We start from the raw sequence: 20,417 nt of genomic DNA, 5'->3' as shown, positions 1-20,417 counted from the left end.
ACTATACCCGTATATATACCGGTGCCACCCCTGGGCGGAAGAAGAAGCCAGGTAGAAGCCCAGAAGTAAAAGCCCAAAAGGAGCCGCGGAGAGCGGACCGGTAGAGGCTTTGGGGCAGACTGAAGCACAAAAGGAGCCGCGGGGAGCGGACCAGAGGAGGCTTCAGCTGGGAGAACCCAGGGCAGGCTGTACGGAGAAGGAAAATAAAAAAAAAAGGTTGTCCACTACCAGACTTTGTCGTGTGTCCTTCCTGCCGGCCGGGAGCGGACATCGACACACCCTTGCCTGGCTAAGATCAGGAATGGAGGGACCTGATTCCACTGTTCACATACCCAGTCCCCACAGCGAGCCTCCCAGAAGATTGCTTGGTTTCAGCCCTGCGCCTTCACTGGGTCACCACCATGACAGCTGAGGGTATACTGAAGTATGCAACAGTCACAGGCCTGCAGCTGCTCTGTAAGTACCACTCCCTGTACTTTAGGGTTAGCCTATGAGGAGGGCTCCTTCTGGTGTACTGACACCTCTGAGCTACAGCACAAGCCCTGTTAAAAACTCAGTTTGGTGGTGCTATAAACATGCTCGTGAAGTATTGCTCAGGTTGTAGGGGCTCCAAAAACCCTGCAAATCTTATCCTTAGTTGTATTTACAGTGTGATTGGTTTTTGGTTTTGGGGTGTTTTTTTTAAAGCACGATAAATTCTAAGAATTAACACTGCAGAGCTCCAGAGACCAGCAGCCAATGAAGATCAGCCATAGAGACCAGCACTGGATGGCAGTGGTCAGCAGTAGCAGAGACCAACACCCAGCACAGCAGACCTACAGTGTTCAGCATAAGCTGGCACCTGAAGACTGTAACTGGCAATGGCAGAAACCAGTATCTGGCAGAGCTGACTTTGTGGTCCAACGTAAACCAGCACCAAACAGTGGTGGCCAGCAGTGGTAGTGATCAGTAGCTGGCTGTGTCAGCTGTTGGCATCCAAAATTATCTGGTATCATCTGGTAACTTCAGGACCGCTAGCAGAGCTTCACTTTGCTGATTTATGATTTCCATCTGAATCTATGAAAAGAATCTTAGGCTGACTAACAGCGTCACCAGCTGGGCACTAAGCGTTCAACTCCTGAGAATTTAGGGACTCGGGAACAGATCCAAATTGTCACATCTTACATGCTAGCTTCACTAGCTTTCTCTGTTCCTGTGGATAAGTAAAAGGTTACCAGAGGCCTTTTGCCACTGACTATTTATTGAAAAATATAGCATAGTTAGGCACCTTCTCAGAGAATAAAAGCAGTTGGGTTAAAAACTATCATTCCAAAGTTCATAGAACTTTATCCTATAACCTGAATATACTCTGGTTCTAGATAGGAAACTGGACCTGAAGAAAGGAAGGCGTGATTTTTTTCGCTTTCTCACAGCCATTTTCACAGTCCTTGTCTCTAGGCTCAAGGCACTGTACACTAAGTAACATCTCCTAGTTCCAGAGCTTCATCCACTCAAGCAGAAAGGAATTCCCACATCAAAACATTTTCCAGACTTTCCAGACTCTCCTCAGGCAGTTCTCCAAAGACTGCAAAGAAGGCATCTCTGCTTAAGTTTCACTTTCCTAAGCAGCTACTGATCTGCTTAACTCATTTTCTAGTTTCAGTTTCTTGATTCTGACTGCGAAGACACACCCCCAGTCTGCATCATTAGTAGCTGATATAAGCCCTTGGGTTTCCCTTTATCTGAAAATTCGCAAGATAGACTAGCCAGCCTCTGCAGACCTCCTGCTGAAACGCTGCAGAACTGTGGCCTTATTCACAGCAGCCATGAGGTATGATTTCTTGCCCCTCTGCCAGCACTTCTAAGGCGTGGGAAAAAGTGTCTAACATTGTATCCTGCATGTTTCTGCTTAGTCATGTTAAGTTTCCGACCTCTTCTTTTTGGGTGTTTGCTTATGGAAGGAATGTGTGCGAATGCAAATAATTCAAGTGCTCAGATAAGGTGCTGCATTTCATTTCTTAGCATTTTCATTTTTCTTCTTTTATGCTACAGCTCAAAGAAGAGGAAAGTATCACAGGAATGGAAAAAAAAAAAACAACCCCAGTTTCAGAGACTCCTTTCTGCTAGGCTTACTCTGCCCCTCTAAGCAAAGGAAGGACATCTCTTGTGGAAAGACACATCTCTTTTGCTCTCTGCTTTGTGTGGGAAAAGCAGGGTCCCCCTGGCTATTTGAGCTGCATTTGGACCTTTCCAAAATGCAGAGAAATTCATGGCCCTCCTGTTGTTTATTTTCACAGTTTCTGTTGTTGTTGTTATGGTTGTTGCTTCTGCTGTTGCTGCTATTTAGGTTTTTGTGTGTGTTTGTGTGTATTTGGTAATATCCTGGATTGAAGCCAGGATTTTCACCTTAAGCCACAAACCCAGTCCTTTTGTAATGTTCTATTTTAAGAAAGTGTCTTGCTAAGTAGCTAAATTGCCCAGACTGAGCCTGATCTTGCAATCTGCCTGCCTGCCTCACCCTCCTGGGTACTGAGACTATAGGCATACACAACTTTATCTGACTGATCTCACTCTCTGACTGCTGGACTCTGATGAAGTTCTGACAGGGCTGAAAACTAGCAGATTACCTCTTCCTTTGGCCCCCTACAAATCCTTAACATTCTCTTTCCCATGCGTCCTGGCTGTAAAACTCTGTTTGGGAGCATTCGAATTGTCCTTACTTAAAAGGCTTACCATGGTCATTTGTGTGTAATCTCTACTGAATATAGGTCATATAATTCCCAATACCATCAGATAAAATAATTAGTTGATATTGCATTGGAAATGTTCACTGGGAAAAATTAGAAAAGACCAATTAGAAAATTCTCAGTTGCAGGCCTGTGCTGTACTTTCTTTCATGTAAGAAGTTCTCACTGATAACTGAAGTAATTGAACCACACAGTATATAGCTGCTCTAAAGGTCCCTTGACTTCTGTGCTTCTTAAGTGCCAATCTACTTACCTCTCCACTCTGCTATCAGCAACCTCCATCTGCTCTGGGTGACTCTGATTTTGCCCATTGTGGTCATTTTCTATAAATGAAAGCATTCAGTTTGTGGCTGGAATGAAATCCCACTTCACTGCCTTTCCTACCATTTTTGTCTGAGCTGCTGTCTCTCCTACAAAAAGAAAGTGCCACCCCTAGACACAGCTTCTAGTTCTTCATCTCTTCCCAGTCCCTCAGTGTGATGGACCCAGCACCCCCAACAACACCCTGTGACCGCCTTCCCTTGGGTCAGCTAGATGCACACATGACTGGACTTACCGCACTGGCCCCACTCATACATAGACAGGGCACATATCACAGTGACCACCTCTCCATGATACCATGACTCAGTGGAACTCCAACCAGCTTGCTATTGTCCACCAATTAGAACTCTGCAGAAAACCTACCTATGTGATAGGGTGGGGGATTGGCCCCCAGCTGTGTCTCTTTCTTGCTTGCTTTCCACTCTCAATACCCATGCTCCTTAAATTCTTCTGCGAGGTACTTTGCACTTTTCTCTCTGGGTTCTGTAAGTAATCAACGGCGGTAGGGATTTTAGCGTTGCTGGAAGGGCTACCTCCACATCCCACCTAACAGACACACCTGCACTTTCTTTCCTTCCTGGCTGAGTCTCTAGATAGTGGATACTGGGCTGTGAAATAACTGGACAAGGCAGACGAGAGCCACTAGAAGTCTGTCCACATGAACAGATGTCTGTAAGAGGGAAATCTGGTGATGAAGGGGACACTTAAGCATGAAGTTGATCACCAGGTTAAGGAACTGTCCCATGAAGGGCTCACTGTAATCTTGTATGAGATTAAGTGCACTAAAGTCTCATGAAAGTGCTGCTTTAAGAAAGAGCAAATGAGAAAAAGGAGTTGCGAAGGGTCCTTTTGTGCTGGCTTCTTTCATTCAGCATGATGATTTTAAGATTTATCTATGTTGCAACATGTATCAGCACCTCATTTTTCATGGCTGAACAATGTTCCACTTGGTGACTATGCTCTGCTTTACTTGTCCATTCATTAATGCTCAACATGTGTGATGGCCACAGTGCACCAGCGAACACCCGTGTACCAGCATTTGCGTGAGCACCTGTTTTACATTAGTTTGAGCATCTGTGCCAATGTGGCGTAGACCCAGGATCACGTGCTTAGGTGTGTCTCATGCAGTAACTCTGCTTTTGATTTGTTGAGAGAACACCAAACTCCCTTCTTCCGCAGCTCTACCATTGTGCACTCCTACCAGCACTGTGTTTGAGTTCTGCTTCTTCAACACCCTTGACAAGAGTCTCTTACTCTTTTCCTCTTTTTGTTTGTTTGTGTGCCGTTCTGGGAATTGAATCCAGTTGTAGCACTCTACCACTGAGCTATATCCCCAACCCTTTTTATGTTGTTTGTTTATTTACTTGTTTTTGAGACATAGTTTGCTAAATTGCTCGTACGGAACTTGAACTTGTGATCGTCCTCCCTCAGTCTCCTACAGTGCAAGGAACACACCTTTGTACTACTGTATCTGGTTTATTTTCTATTTTTTCATTATTATTATCAACTCTGTGGGTGAAAATGATACCTTGGTTCCCTGTCACTGTGTTGTGGTTTTGATTAGTTTTTCGTATGTGGTGGGTGGTGGATTGATTTTTTTGGTTCCGCTTCATTTTTTACCATAGTAGGGTTTGAACCCATAATTTCTCAAATTCTACCACTGGGATACTTATCCAGCCCATTTAGTTTAGTTCGAGACTGGCTCACATGGGCTGGCCTCCAACTTTCAATCTTTCTGTCTTGGCCCCACAAGCCAATGGGATTATATGCATGCACCACCTCATCTACCTGCACTGTGGCTGTGGTTTGCCTTTGTCTAACACTAATTGATGTTGAGCATACTTTTATAGGTGTGCAGGTCCTGTGATGGTTGTTTGGAAATTATTCACTCAAGTTCTTTGTAATCTTTTAATTGCATTGTTTGACAGTTTTGTTGATGAGTTGTAGGACTTTTTATGCATTCTATATATACATCCCATATCAATGTATGACTAAATATTTTATTTAATCCTGAGAGTTGCCTTATCACTGTTTTTAGTATCCTAGGAGGCACAAAAACTATTCATTTTGATAAAGTACAACTTATTTCTTTGTAAAATTGTTGCCTATTAATTTGGCATCATAACCAAGAATACATCAAATATGATGTTACATTTTTCCTTATCCCTTCTTCTATAACTCCTGTAGCTTTAGGCCTTCCATTTCAATTTCTGGTCCATTTTGAGTTGATCGTTGTATACAGTACAAGCTAAGGTGCCACCTTCATTCTTGTATGTCTGGTTTCCCTAATTATTTTTTGTACTGGAGATTGAACTCATGACCTCGCGCTTGCTGAGTAGGCACTTGTGCTACATAGCTAAATCCCCAGCCCCAGTTTTCCATTATCTCGTATCACTTGTTGAAATGGCAAAAATCACTTCAGTGTAGTTGTGCACTGAATTAGGTCACCTCACATAGTCATAGTTTAAAACTCCAATTCCGAATATGACATTATCTGTAGACAGTGTAAAAGGAATAAAGGTTTAGTGCAGATGAAGGAATGGGATTTGACTTGTGTAGGACTGATCTCCTTGCAGAAAATGAAGAGGCACCAGTGTCATCCATGTTGAAGAGCCTGGGAAGAAAGACCATGTGAGGATATTAGAGACAGGTGGCCATCTGCAATTGAGGAAGCAATTACTAGAAACCATATTGGCCTGGACATTTAACTGGAACTTCTAGGTTCCAGAGCTGTGAGGAAATAAGCTTCTGTTCTTTAGGTCAGCCAGCATGTACTATGTTGTGCTAATAGCCCAAATGGATTAATATAGGAATATGTTGTAGGGTTTACTTTGAGAAGCACTTCCATTGGTCCACATTGCCATTATCTTTCATTGACCTATATGTCTCTGTCACTTTCACATAACATGGTCTTTATGCAAGTACTATACTGTTTTGATTACTGTAGTTTTGTTAAACCAGGAAATGTGAGAAGTCCAATTTTATTCTTCATACTCAGTATTGGGTTGGCAATTTGAGATTCTTTAAAATTCCATATAAATTTCAGGATGAAAATTTCCATTTCTGCAAAAACAAGTTGTTGAGATTTGTCTAGGGATCACATTGTATCTGTGATCCATTTTAGGTAGCACTGATATTTTCATAATATTAAGTTCCCAATCTATGAACAAGAGATGTTTTTCTGTTAATAGGAGTCTTCTTTCTCCCAGCAAAATCTCTAGTTTTCAGTATCCGTGCCTTTGCCTACTTGGTTAAGTTTATTCCTAGATGTTTCATTATCTTCTCATAGGGGAGTACTTCCGTAATCTTCCTTTCATATCATTTATTATACATGTATAGAACAACAACTGAGTCTTAATTTTGGATCCTTTGAATTTGCTTGTTAACTTTAACAGCTTCTGTGGAATAGTCTCCTACTATTGAGGATGATTCCAGTGGAGGCTTTCCTTATGTGGTTTTCATTGCTTTGAGGAGGTTGCTTTCCATTAGTCATCCATTGAGTATTTTTAGAAAAGAATGTTAAATTCTGTCAGTCACTCCTCTGCATAAATCCCAACAAGCATAATTTTTTCCTTCCTTCTGGTTGATGGTATGTTGAACCAACCTTTTTAGGACATTCTCCATTTATATACCATTTTTTGGTATCAGGGATCGGTACAAAAACATTCCATAAAAGGGACATTTCTACTATGGCAAATTTCAGGAATATCAAAAGAAATCAGACACTGGTACAAGGAGGCATTATTTAAAATTAACACGAACAGAAGAGCCATCATTCATAAGAGATAAAAGTATTAATTCTTTGGAGAAATTGGCTTTAAGGAAACTTCAGAGAAATGCATCTGACATGGAAGGCCTGAGCTTCCTGGAGTTTGTCCACAGACTGAAAGAGAAAACAAAGGAAGCCGAGCAGTACTAGGGGCAGTCCCTGAGCCTGGCTCCTCACTTGGAGAAAGCTTCGGGAAGTGATCACTAGGTGTTGAAAACTCCACCACTTGCACTTTTTATTTGCTTTGCATTAGTATTTAGTCTGTTTGCTGCTTTTAGAGGCATGTGTTATGTAGTTCACGGTAATGATGTAGTTTTTGAACCATTTCTCATTAGTTATTTTCAGAAAACAGTGAAACAAAACACTGTGTGAGGTGGGGAAGGAATGTGACTGCTGTGAGTAGAAAACTGCTTGCTGAGCACATTTGTAGCAAATAAAATTCTAGCTTCATATACACTGACATGTTTAATTCATTTGTTTAATCAAGAGTTGACAGGACTTTACAAATAATAAAAGTTATAAGATGAACAGGAAAACATTTTACCCAAACTTCATGCAGCATTATAATCTAGAAAAAGAAGGAGGAGGGAGAGAGTTAAACATGTATCAACTCACAGTCAGCTTTCTCCATGAAGGTGTTTTAACTTTAATTCACTGTCATATTGTTCAAAGTAGTTACTTTTGTTTTATGGCATTTCATTTGAAGCACTCTTTAAATCATTCTCTGGTATTGATACAATGAAAGGATAAATATGAAAAGGATGTGAAATTATCTGAAATTATTTTTATTATTTTTCAGAATCCACACACAGAGCCAGAGTGCAAGTCAGTATATAAAACAAGCTGGATAGGGACTACTGACCTGGGAGAAAATTTCGGAGTCATCATCTGGTAGGGTGGGACTGGCAGAAATTCCTCATGTGGAATTTATGTACTTTTTTTTTTAGTACTGCAAATTGAACTCAAGACATGGTACTTGCCAGTTCATGTGCTTTTTATGTGAGGCCTATGCCCCTGAGTTGGGCATATCAGTAGCTGACCGTATATATAATTTTTATTCATTCAACTAATATTTACTTATGGAGCTTCTGTATGTATCTCGCATACAGAGAGATGAAAAAATAAAATCAGAACAGGGTCACTATTTCCATGGGGCTTAGATTTAATGGAGGATATAGAAAACAAAAGGTAAGTAACATGATCCAGTTCTGGTCAGGTTGAGTGTCAAATATTGTAATCTGTTTTCTTGTCCTCTTTATGGCTTGAGAAATTTTATATTTGTAATCCTGTTGAAACGTTATTGGAAACCCAGTGAGTTAATCTACTACCCCCAGTGCAACGCATGGCAAAAATAAAGACACTGAGATGCATTCAAAGTTACAGGCAGCCAATGGTTCTGAGTGCAATACACAGAACAAAGACCCTGATCCAAAGCCTCACCCAGAATTTATTATCTTGTGAAGAAGAAAGTGGCTCAAGGATAAGTGACCATGAGATTGGCTGGAATTACATGAGCAGTGTGAGCTGAGCTGGCCAGGTGGCGAGCAGGCACTTCTGCAAAATGCAGGGAGAAGAGTATGCAGAAAGACCAATCCGCATAACTTGATTGAGGTTGCATTTGCATGATTTAGGAAGCTATGGCTTCAGTTTCTGGTATGCAAACTTTTGTGCCCTGGGAAGTCTTAGTCTTTTATCTTGTAGTTCAACCCAGTTGACGTTTTTGGTGCTTTGTTCCTCTGTCATCCTGCTGTGCTTAACTGTTTATAGGGAACAATACCAGGAAACAGGAAGCTGGGTACCCTCAAGGATTACATATCAGTTCCTTAGCTAGGCTTATTTGCATTGCTTAGAGCCAGTTAAAGGCAGAAAGAAAGAGCATAGCCAGCTCTGTTCATATTAACACATGGAGACAGGGTTTGGTTTCACCTACTGCTGAAGCAGTTGGCCTGCATTCAAGGGGATCCACCCAGGTCATCTCCAATACCATCATCTGGTATGGTGAGACTGGCAGAAATTCTCTCATATAGAATTGATGTACTTTTTTTGGTACTGGGAATTGAACTCAGGATGTTGCACTTGCCAGTTCATGTGCTTTTTATTCTTTGTCTGGGCTGGACATATTGGTAGCTGACAGCATACACTGGATTTATTCAACTAATACTTATAGAGCTTCTGTGTGTGCCTGGCAAACACAGAGATGAAAAAATAAAATCAGAACTAGGTTATTGTTTTCATGGTGTTTGTATTTTAATGGAGTATACAGACAGCAGAAGTTTAAGTAATATAATCCAGAAAGTCATAAGAACTATCAGGAAAATAAAAAAGCACAGTATAATGAAGTAAGAGAGAGAACCATACTGGAGATGGCTATTTTAGGTAGTTCTGTCATTGGCAGCCTATTAGGAATATTTGAGCTGAGTTACAGGAGACCTGGTCACAACAATTGTTAGCCGAACGTATCAGAGAGAGTAAGAATAGATGAAAAATCCCCATGACTCTATGTGCTGGAGCCAGGAGAAAGGTCAGTGTGCCTAACTTGTAGTGAATGAGTGGGAGAACAGAAGGTCACATTGGACACACAGACAAGGCCAGCTCTTCTAGGGAGCTGTGGCACATAACAAGGCCTGGATTCATAGTGAAGAGTGTCAGAAAGCCATTGGCAGATTAGGCACAGAGTTTATTTAAGCAGAAGAGTTTCATAGTCTGGTTACTTTTTCAGAAGTTTACTGGTAATATTTGGAGGTCAGATTATACAGAGCCACGAATGGAATCAGAGACCATCTTTTTGCCCCAGGTCAAGGAGAAGATAGTGCTTTACACTAGGAAAACAGCTCTTCCTCCAGCGATAGTTATATTTCTCTACTCCTGTCATAGTTACGTTTCTTGAAAGGGTGGTCTGTACTCCACGTTAGACTGTTTCTCAGGCAGCCTTTCCCCAAAGATTTGGAAGGACTGCTATCAACAACTGTAAGCTGATATTTACCAGCTTAATTTTTTTTAGACTGAGTTCCACCAAAGTCCCGTTTGGGCCAAGTTAGATTTTATTTAGACTATCTGAATAGGTTATATCTGGCTTCCCACAGAACTGGGGTGAGAGTCGTGTTGCTTCCTCTCAAACTGGATGAACTGAGAGTGGCACGACAGGTAGATCCGATGAAGAAAACCACAAGATGGGATCCTGGTTTTTTGCTGCCTACAGCTGACAAGTACAAGCCGTGGATGTCCACAGGCCTGGAGTATACGCACTTCTTAACTCACTTCCATGGGACACTTTGAAAGCACTGAGTTGTAATTGACTGCTTCCTTAAAATAATATAAGATTCATGGAATTCTTTCCTTATAAATTTGTATAGACAACTGTATCTTATTCAGAGTTGTGTTGCTCTGGTTATTCAGATCTTGTACACAAAGGCCCTCAGTAATGAAAACCTATTTCTATTCCTGTCTTCCCTCTCATCACCCTGGGTTCAGAAACCGTATCTCTAGTGAGCTCTGCAGAGATGACACTGTGTCTTTTACAAAGAGCATTCAACAAATATTTCTGGAAGACAAGGATGAGTTGATAATTAGCCTTTATTGTTACCCATGGTCTCAAAGGACAAAAAACTCATAAAAACCCCTAAAGCTTCCTTTTTCTTTCCCTATCATTACTTCAATCTTTGTTGCTCTTACCTATCTCAAACAAATTCTTTCCTCTGCTTGGAATATGGATTACTGTCTGTTTCTGTGCTTTTTGTCTCTGTGGAATGTGTTTGCTGCCTTTCTTCCTTTTTTCTTTTCTTTTCTTTTTTTTTTTAATTTTATTTTGAAAGTATACAACAGAACAAGACAGAATGAAGCCAACTAACATCGTATAGTGAAATTGGTACAGAACTTCACAGCAGGTTACTGGGATAACAGTAATAGGTATCACAGTATATTTTGTTATCTTTATAATAGTTGTTCTTTCAATCACGTATATCAACTTGAGATGAAATATAGAACACTATAGAACTTATCAAAACAGAATATTGAATAGAGCAGTACCATTAATCAGAAAAGAGCAAAACAGTAATAAACATATTTGCCTTCAAAGAGATGGTTGAAGGGAAGTCCCCCTTATTTGCTATGGTCAACCTCCCAGGAGACCATCAGATTTCTGGTTCCCATTTGCTAATGGGCGGTAAGTGGGATATTTGACTCTAGGCTGTGCATCAGTAGGTTCACTATTGCTTAGCAGGGAGGCAGGCTGGTTGTTTGGTTTCACAGCGTCCTAAGTTCCAACATGGTGTGGATCTCAGGAGACACTGCTGGTTCTCCCCCTGGAAGGGCCGCAGTCTGCCACCCTGCCTCCGCTTACCAGGGAGGGGAGGTGCTGGCTTGCCTTCCCAGAGTTCTAAGTTCCAACATGGCGCGGATCTCAGGAGACACTGCTGGTTCTCCCCCTGGAAGGGCCGCAGTCTGCCACACTGCCACCCACTGATTACCAGGGAGGGGAGGTGCTCTTTCTTTCTTTTTCTGCAAAAACAATACATTTTTTTGACTTCTCTATACCCTCTGGTGCATTTTTTCATTTTTTTTTCTTTTTCACTCTTTTCCTTCACTACTCAAACTATAAAAATAGAATTTTTGCATTAATTGTGGAATATATGTTTACATATTATTCCTAATTTTCAAGAGTTAATGACTGCCTAAAGGAAATAGGCAACCTGTTACATGGAGAGTCCTCTTATCTTTCTAGAACTGGTTTTGCTATAAATAATAAAAATTTAAATGAATTATTTCTGAGATTATAACTTACATAAAAAATCTCTAGCATAAAGCCATGGGAGCCTAGTACTTCAAAATCAAATAAGAGATCTTATTGATTGATATGTAAAGCACAGTATTTAAGTTTTGAAAAATTTTTTAATTTCTTCAAAAGTTAACAAAGCAATTTTATCTTTTACAGTGAAATTCCTAAGGACTCCTTGAAGGCCGTTTTGTTAGAGTTAGAGTGCCACTTTACATGGAATTTACTTAAGGAAGACATCGATCTGCTTAATGTAGAAGATTCAATTATACTACAGCTTGAATTTCTTACCACAGAATCCAGACTTACTTTTAGTAATTTGTTGGCCTATGTGAAATACCTGAAAGGTCAACATGAAGATGCTCTAAAGTGCTTGGAACAAGCAGAAGAAGTAATCCAGAGGGAGCACTCAGACAAGAGGGAAGTTCGAAGTCTGGTCACGTGGGGAAACTATGCCTGGATGTTTTATCACATGGGCGAGCTTGAAAAAGCTCGGAAGTTTGTGGACAAGGTAAGGCTTGCCTGTGAGAAATGGTCCACTTCTTCTAAGTACAAGTTGGAGCTTCCTGAGATTGACTGTGAGAAAGGATGGGCATTCTTGAAATTTGGAGGAAAGTATTACCACAAGGCTAAAGCAGCTTTTAAGAAAGCTCTGGAAGTGGAACCTGACAACCCGGAATTTAACATCGGCTATGCCATCACAGTGTATCGGCTGGATGATATTGACAAAGAAGGACCTAGTAAGAGCTTTTCCCTGAGACCTCTGAGGAAGGCTGTTACCTTGAACCCGAATGATACCTACGTTAAGGCTTTGCTGGCACTCAAGCTTCAAGATGTAAATGCAGGAGATGAAGGAGAAAAGTATATTGAAGAAATCCTAGACCAGATGCCATGCCACCCTCATGTCCTCCGTGATGCAGCCAAATTCTATAGGAGAAAACATTGCTATGGCAAAGCTTTTAAACTTCTAGAGAAAGCCTTGCAGATGACACCAAATTGTGCTTTCCTGCATCACCAAATGGGACTTTGCTACAAGGCACAAATGATTCGAATCAAGAAGATGATACGCAAAAGACCTGAAGGACAAGATAAAGAGAAGATCAATCAGTTGATTGCATCTGCTATATCTCATTTCAAAGCAGCTGTGGAAAAAGACTCTATGTTTACATTTGCTTACCTGGGCCTCGCCCAAATGTATGTGGAGGGAAACCAGAATCACAATGCTGAAGACATTTTCCAGAAAGCCCTTCATCTGGAGAACATAATTGATATTCACAAACATGAGGTCCATTACCAGTATGGCCGCTTTCAGGAATTTCACTGTAAATCAGAGAGTACTGCCATCCACCATTATGTAGAAGCTTTAAAGTTCACAGATAAGTCATCCTTACATACCAAACTGATAGGTATTCTGGAAAAATTGGCTACCAAGAGACTCTCTCTTAATGCTTTTGATGTGCAGAGTTTAAGTGCTCTGGGATTTATTTGTAAGCTGGAGGGAAAAAAGAGGCAAGCTATTGAGTACTATGAGAGAGCCCAAGAGATAGAGCCTGAAAATGAAGAGTTCCTTACTGCTCTCCGTGAGCTTCAACTTTCTATCTAAATATATACTCTAGGAAATTAGTTCTCAGTTTTTCCCTTCATTTTAGGTCCTCATATTTTTGTTGTTTTAATCCATGGTTCATTACAAACCCAATATTTCTCAATAGTTATTGTTTATCAGGTATCAAGCTGAATATTTTTATACATTGTGACAAATATTTTGCTGTTTGCTCTCTTCTCTTTAGTTAAAATATAATCCATTGAGAAACAGCAATCTAGCTGTTGTAATTTTGAAAATGGTATGATCAGCATGAGTTTATACCATTATACCTTTTATCTTGGCTATTTACAATATTTTTCTTATTAATTTTTTTCAGATTTTACATATTATCTATAAAGTGAATATAATCCTCCATAAAATGATTTAAGCTCTTAACTATGTAGTTTGCAGAAGATTCGAATATTTCAGTTATAGCTGTTTTGACTTTGACAAGTATATTTAACTGTCAACTTGATAATTCACCTAAAGAATCCTCTTTGTTACACAAATTAATAGTAAAAAGCCATTTCTGGAGTCAAATTAGGACAGGAGAAAAAAAGATTTTTCTCAAATTCTAAATGATACAAAACTTAGGCAATCCATGAGAAGTCTTCCAAAATCTTCATGAAGTAGTTCAAAATTATGAAAAAAAGAATAATAGGCATTAACCTTGCTTTACTGTGTTTTTTTACTAGAAAAACCAATGCTGGCTCTAGATTAAATTGTACTCCTTTCAATTAAAATTGCAGTATTTTTAAAATTACAATCATTGAGATAAAAAGATTAAGAAGTTGATGGAATTTGTGTGTGAAGATATGGACAAATATTTTGAAGAAAAGAAGAGACATTATGATAGCCACTGTTGATCTCCTGTTGTCTTGCTTTGAAATCCTGTGTCACTTGCATTGCTTTCTTCTGATCTGCTTTATTCTGTTCCATTATGTTTTGTTTTATCCTCTTTAAAATAAAAAAAAGTCGACAGAATTCATAAACAGAGTAAAATCGACGTTCCTAAATTATATCACTAGATTACCAAGATTTTTGTATATTAGCATTGGTTCAGTATTGGGTCCTGACCTCGATCCCCAATCTCCCAAACAAGTGTGTGGTAAAGACTTAAATAAAATGAGACAAGTGGTATGATTTTAGGGCTCCAGAAGGATCAATACCCTTTAGCTGAATTTGAGACACTGAGGGCTAAGACAAAGACTTCTCCAGACAACCCATTTTTATTATTAGGTCCAAATAAAGAGCGGGGAAATGAGGAAAGTGTAGCCAATAAGAAGGACCTAGGGAGTCACTTGAAAGTCTTCTCCAAGTGGTAAATTATGCCAATTTAGGAGAAACATCTTATCTCCAGAATGACATTTATGGTAGGAAACTGTAGGACTGAATCGCTTCAGCTGCACTGTTTATGTACTTAATTAGTGCTGGAGCCAAGGTGTCCTCAGCTGTGGCCTCATCTTGCCCTTTGAGGCATCTCTGGTCTCACAGGCCACTACAGGCCTCAGCCAGGACCAGTGATTCATAGAGGTTCACTTACTATGAGTCAGCTCCCGTTGCCAGGCAAGGGGCCTTGGCCTCGGTCAGACTTACAGATAAACATAGAAAGCCAATTAGTTAACTTGAAATTCTGCTCAGTGTCACTTCGGGAGTTCTCTTACCTCTAGTTCCTGACCTTTGACAAACTGCTTTAGTTTTCCAAAGTGACTTCTGTGAAGTTTTTTCTTTTGTCTATAAAGTTTTCAGTCAGATTGTCATTTTTTCCTGTACATCCTCCAGGAATAGTTAAGCTTTACTTTTATTTTAGTTTTAGTATCTGCCTTGAGGGACCATTTTTGAGGGCTCTTATACCAAGGAACTTTTTAATTCAGGAGGCTGAGGTATGGCTTCTCTGATGTGGTAACTTTGACAACAGACCACACAATTATATACTACCACTGTGCTAATGGAGAAGTGTGCCATGTGGACTTTATTCTTCACTTTTGCATTTTAGTTCTTAAAATTACTGTGTATTTTACTTATTATTTTTGTCTGAAAACTTTGCAAGGCATGGTGTTGCAGGCATGTTATCCTGCATCCTAAGAAGCTGAGGCAAGAAGATGGGAAGCTCAGACCTAGCCTGGGAAACTTGGTGACCAGCAAGGTCCTGTATCAAAACAAAAAATAAGAAGTAGACTGGGGATGTAGCTCAGTGCAAAGGCCCTGAGTTAAATCCCTTGTACCGCCCAAAAAATTCAAATATGATTTGGTTTTTAAAATAAAAATAATGAATTCTCATTGTAAAACTTCTGTATACTCATCCACTCACTCCTCCTTACCCCAGTATTATACCCCTAAGGTGATCTCTTTGATATGTATCCTTCCACATATTTTTTCTATGCATATTAGGATACTAGGATATAGGACCTGGCCTATATCCCCAATCTCCCAAACAAGTGTACAGTGAAGGCTTAAAATAAATGAGATAAGATTGTGATTTTAGGGCTCCAGGAGGATCAAAACCCTCTGCAGAGTTTGGAGACTCTGGGGGCTAACACAGGGGATGTCTCTAAATAGCCTGTATTTATCATTTTTTTCAAATAACACTGGAAACTGAACAGACCTTGAGAGTGGTTCAAGGACTGTGCAAGTAATAAAGTATGTTAACAAGAACTATCCTAGGAGATCTCCATGTTGCATTTCACTACAGGAGTGAAATGCCTGTGGCTACAGTCTTTATTTAGTTATTGGAGTTGCAACCCGATATCCTCGGCCATTGCCCCAATCATGCAAGAGCCTGTGTTAGGAGAACTCTCATAATTTAAATCCTATTCAGCCCTTCAATCTATCATAATAATCAGTTACCAGTGTAGCCAGCAATTGTCAGAGGTGTTAGTGATTTAATCTTCTTTTAAAGCTAACATTTTATTATGGCATTGTATTAGACATTTTGAAGTTAGACCTTTTGAAGTTATATGCCACAGAAAGTTCAAGGCCAAGTTAAGATGAGACCTGTATTAAATACAATCAGTTTCTTGCCATCTACTAAGGTCAGTCAGGTCTCCTCAGGAATTGCCTTGGAATCATACATAGCATCTCTTGGCTCTACACTCAGTGTTAACCATCAGGATGGGTCAAGGCCATTGCTTGACCAAGTTGCTTTGCATAAAAACTTGGGAAATTTTTTCTCCTAGTGGCTCTCCTTAAGCACACCATTCATCAAAGATCACTTTCCTCCGTGGTCTGATAATCTTGATCAAAATGCCAGGGATTCAGGGCTGGGGGTTTAGCTCAGCGGCATAAGCACCTGCCTTGCAAGCAGGCGGTCATGAGTTCGATCCCTGGTACCGATAAAAATGAGAAAGACAAAAAAAAAAAAAAAAAAAAATGCCAGGGATTCACTGAGTATCTATGGATGATCCAAGCAGAGGTTCTTTTATGTCTTGGGTCCTCATTGGCCTTGAAGGGCTGGGACCAAAATATTGAGTATCCTCTTAGCCTATCTGTCTCTCTAATTTTTGGTCTCTAACTTCAGCTGTTGAACATCCAGAAGAAAATATTGATAACAATACAGTGTATTAGAGGCAGTAAGTTTAACATTGCTATCTTAGCTAAATATGAAACACATTAGAATATTAAATGAAACTTATTTTCTATTATCCATGGATATTTTAACATTTAGATACCTATAGAATATTAATAGTTACATATTTTACATAGAAAATTAGAAAGCAAACCATATACAACATTACCGCTTGACAGTTATGACACTTTTGTAACTATCTGAATTTTTGGTTTGACCACAAATCTCTGCATGAATACATTAATATACCACAAGGTTAATAACAATCTGTCATAGCCATATGAAACCTTTGCACAGACATTTTAAAATCAATAAACTTACTGTTTTATTTTTTGATGACCAATGTGAACATATTACAATAATATATTTTGTCTAACTTTGTCAAGGTATTTCCATAAGACTATGAAGATCACTGGGGCCTCCAATCAATAAACGAGAACTGGCTACAAATGTTACCAGGCAGTTGATTTCTTATTTATCATTCAGAGTCCTGTCCAACAATCTCAACCCCAAGAGACTTTGTTTATGCATCTTAATAATCTTTTTTGATGATTTATGAAAAAAAAACAATCATAACATTTAGCCCATTAATTTTTAAACAATGAGAGATTATTGAGTTAATAATAAAGAAAAATATGTATTGCATTTATATATCCAGTCTTTGTGTCATTTGGACCAGCTGGCAATCCAAGTGAAAGTATGCTTTGTAAATAATGCATCAAAACCTTTGGTCAAATAATCCAAAAATGCAAAATAAAAAGGAAAAAAGAAAAACTATTGAGCTCAAAGTAAAAGGTACAGTTGTTCACAGGTCTCATCTTAATTTGGCTTTGAACCTCCTGTAGAAAAGTATAACTTCAAAAGGTATACTGCAATGCCAACTGAGGTTTACAGACAAACATGGATGGACGATTTCATAGACGATCTGTACTGATTCAGACAAACACAGAATCAAGCACATGGTTTGTTGGGGTCTGTGAGACTCTCTAAGTTCCTCAGGGCTATTTATATATTTGTATCATGCCCCCTTAAACCCCGTGTTCTCAGCATTGGAACACCTGTTCACCCCCAGCACCCAATGCCCTCAGGGCATTTCTCAGGTACTCCATGGCGATTGGGTTCTCTTGTGCATTCAGGTCCATGCACTAGTTCATTTGACTCCCAAGTACTGCTTACAAGCAGACTGGACAAACAGACAACAGATGTACAGACTGACAAATATTTTACAGATCAGAGAGCATTCAAATGTGTTTTTAGCCAAATTGGATTACACTATTTTTTTACAAATTTAGAATTTATACTATAAGTTGACTAATCAGATTTGTTATAGGCCAATTAGCAAGAATGTTGTATAAAAGGATTTAATAAAGACAAATCTTATATATAATTAACATATACTTCTGCATTTTATCTTAAGAATACTAATAACTTGTATGTCTCTTTCATTAAAAATTCCATTTGGTTATTTTTATATATTCATCACGTCTTTAGACCATTGATTTTGTTTTTGGTTGATAGAACTATGGGGGACCAGCGGCGGCTGAAAAGATAAGAAGTATGAAATATAAATGACCTTTATTTTGAGAATGCGGGGAGAGACACCCCCGACACCCCGGGGCGTGGCATCTCCACCCCGGGGCCGGCGATCTCTCCATGAAACACGCGGAGTGAGGCACATAAGTAGCCTGGGCCTGGGGTGGAACCTAAGGGGGGCATTAGGGATGCACAGGGAGCCCATTGGTCTTTGTTTGGTGCCAGAAGTAGATTCCTAGGGGTGGGGGAGATAGAGCTCCTTGGCTTTACTGGCTGGCCTGGGCCAAAACCCTTTCATTGGTTGTATCTCCTGGACATCCTGGGTCAATTAAGGTTGATTTTAGTTTCATCCTTTCCTGTCAGTTGTGTAGTTTCTGAGGCATCACTGTCATAGATTGACTGTCAGCTTCTTGAGAGGTGCTTGGATCCATGATACAACCAAACAGTGTTCTGGCACCCCATAGGCCATTTCACATTCTCTGGGGGAAAAAAAAATTCACCCTCAACCCCACATTAGCACTGGACTGGTGCTTTTATTGTCCAGTATGAAGATCTTTCCAATGGATATTTTTAAGCTTTTATTTGATTATATTATCTTTCTGCTGCAGTAGTTACATCTTCATTAGAATTTAAAGATTTTAAATGTCATATACTGCCAAATAAAATTATTATGAGATGAACTTTCCCTTTTGTTTTTTGAAATTTAAATTGTGAGCATGTTAACTATTTTTAGACCTGAAGATTATAAGGAATTTTTGTGGTAAGCTATAAAGAAAAAAAAAAAAATAAAACTTGGTATTTCGACACCTTGGGCTCTCTCCTGCCATCACTACATATGGGTTGTGCCCCTGCTCTGGCCTGGGGGCCTTGATGTTGTTGCTCGCAGGTGATGGGAAAAACTGACATGGCTTGGGCAGGCCAGAGCCCTGTCCCACCTCCCCGAAACCATGTCCCGCCTTTCTGGCCCCGGGCCCAGGGCTGCAGTGCTGCCAGTAGCAGGCCAGCCACTGAAAGGCTTGGCAGGCCCTAGTGTTCACTCCTCAGCACATGGGAGGCAGGGCTGCAAACCCCAGCTCCGCAGTGCTGATCCTGCCTCACAGGCCAGGCCGGGCCAGGCCGAGGGAAAGTGCTCTGTGCCTTTTGCCATTTATTTATACGTACTTTTAGAGGCAAAATCGTGAAATGGTTTCAGACCTTTATGGCTAGCAATCAAATCTAGGGAGGATTCTCTCACCCATTGAAAGATTTTTCCTCCACACACTTGTGGGTGCAATTCTAAATTGATGATAAAATTGATCAAAAGCAAGTCAGTTAAAGGCACTCTTTGCATCCTTCCAGGTTGAATCACTTGAGCACTTTTACCAGGGTGAGAAACATCGCTCACACCTGTACAGCTATAGTTGTCACACCCAGAGGCCGCGGGCCACAGGTTGATGGCACTGGGCAATAACTGGAGCATTTGTTCCTGTTTCTAAAAGCCCTTTAAATGCTTTTTCTTTAATTATCAATTTTAGTTGAAGGTGATCTTGCTTAATCTGTTGAGCCCAATAAGTATCAGAAAATCCAAAATCCTTAGGTATCCTTTCTTTATTTATAGATTTTCCATTTTTTTTCAAGAGAAGAATAACCAATTGAATATTGCAGGAATCTAGGGAGACTTGAACAGTGTTTTCAGTAGATTGAATCATAACCTTGATTTCAAACAAGCAACATTGTTTCTTCACCTCCACTGTCTGGGCCAAGCTCCAGGTTCCCTCTCCTGCTTGGGACTTGATTTTAAAATATTGCTCCAAGCCAGTTTCCTGGTGGCCATCCCAATAAGTCCATAATCATCCAGACACTTCTTAATCAAACTCCACAGAAGAAGAGTAAATACTAGATTCAGTACAACAAAGAGTTCCGTATACATTGTGATTCTTTAAAATGTTTTTGTCCCATGCCTAACAGCTGGTAAAATGATACTTTTTCCCCTATTTGGATTCTTGTGAACAGATTTTCCCTCTGAATTCTCTTAAGCCTGTTTGTCCCTTTGGCTTCTCTCCAGCCTGTGTGTCTTCACTCCCTGTTCACTCCTCTCCCCTGCTGCATGCAAATGAGGAGTGTCCCAGGCCCTCTGTTTCTTCCTGCTGCAGTCAGTGTCTGAATCAGAA

General features: G+C 40.0%; 1 protein-coding gene across 1 annotated transcript; it reads left to right on the top strand.

Annotated features, from left to right (window-relative positions):
* Positions 1–1,651: 1,651 nt before the first annotated feature.
* Positions 1,652–17,189, top strand: Ifit5 (interferon induced protein with tetratricopeptide repeats 5). The gene is made up of 2 exons (XM_003473553.5): positions 1,652–1,810; positions 11,747–17,189. Exons 1-2 carry the CDS (start codon positions 1,806–1,808, stop codon positions 13,188–13,190), a joined length of 1,449 nt encoding a protein of 482 aa, XP_003473601.3. The 5' UTR covers positions 1,652–1,805; the 3' UTR covers positions 13,191–17,189.
* The last annotated feature ends 3,228 nt before the right edge of the window (positions 17,190–20,417 follow it).

Source organism: Cavia porcellus, unplaced genomic scaffold (assembly GCF_034190915.1).
Source record: "Cavia porcellus strain 051 isolate PalLab524CR breed Dunkin Hartley unplaced genomic scaffold, mCavPor4.1 scaffold_28, whole genome shotgun sequence".
NCBI classification, from domain to species: Eukaryota; Metazoa; Chordata; class Mammalia; order Rodentia; family Caviidae; genus Cavia; species Cavia porcellus.
Note: the sequence above shows the minus strand (reverse complement) of the source record. Positions and strands in the feature narration are given on the sequence as shown.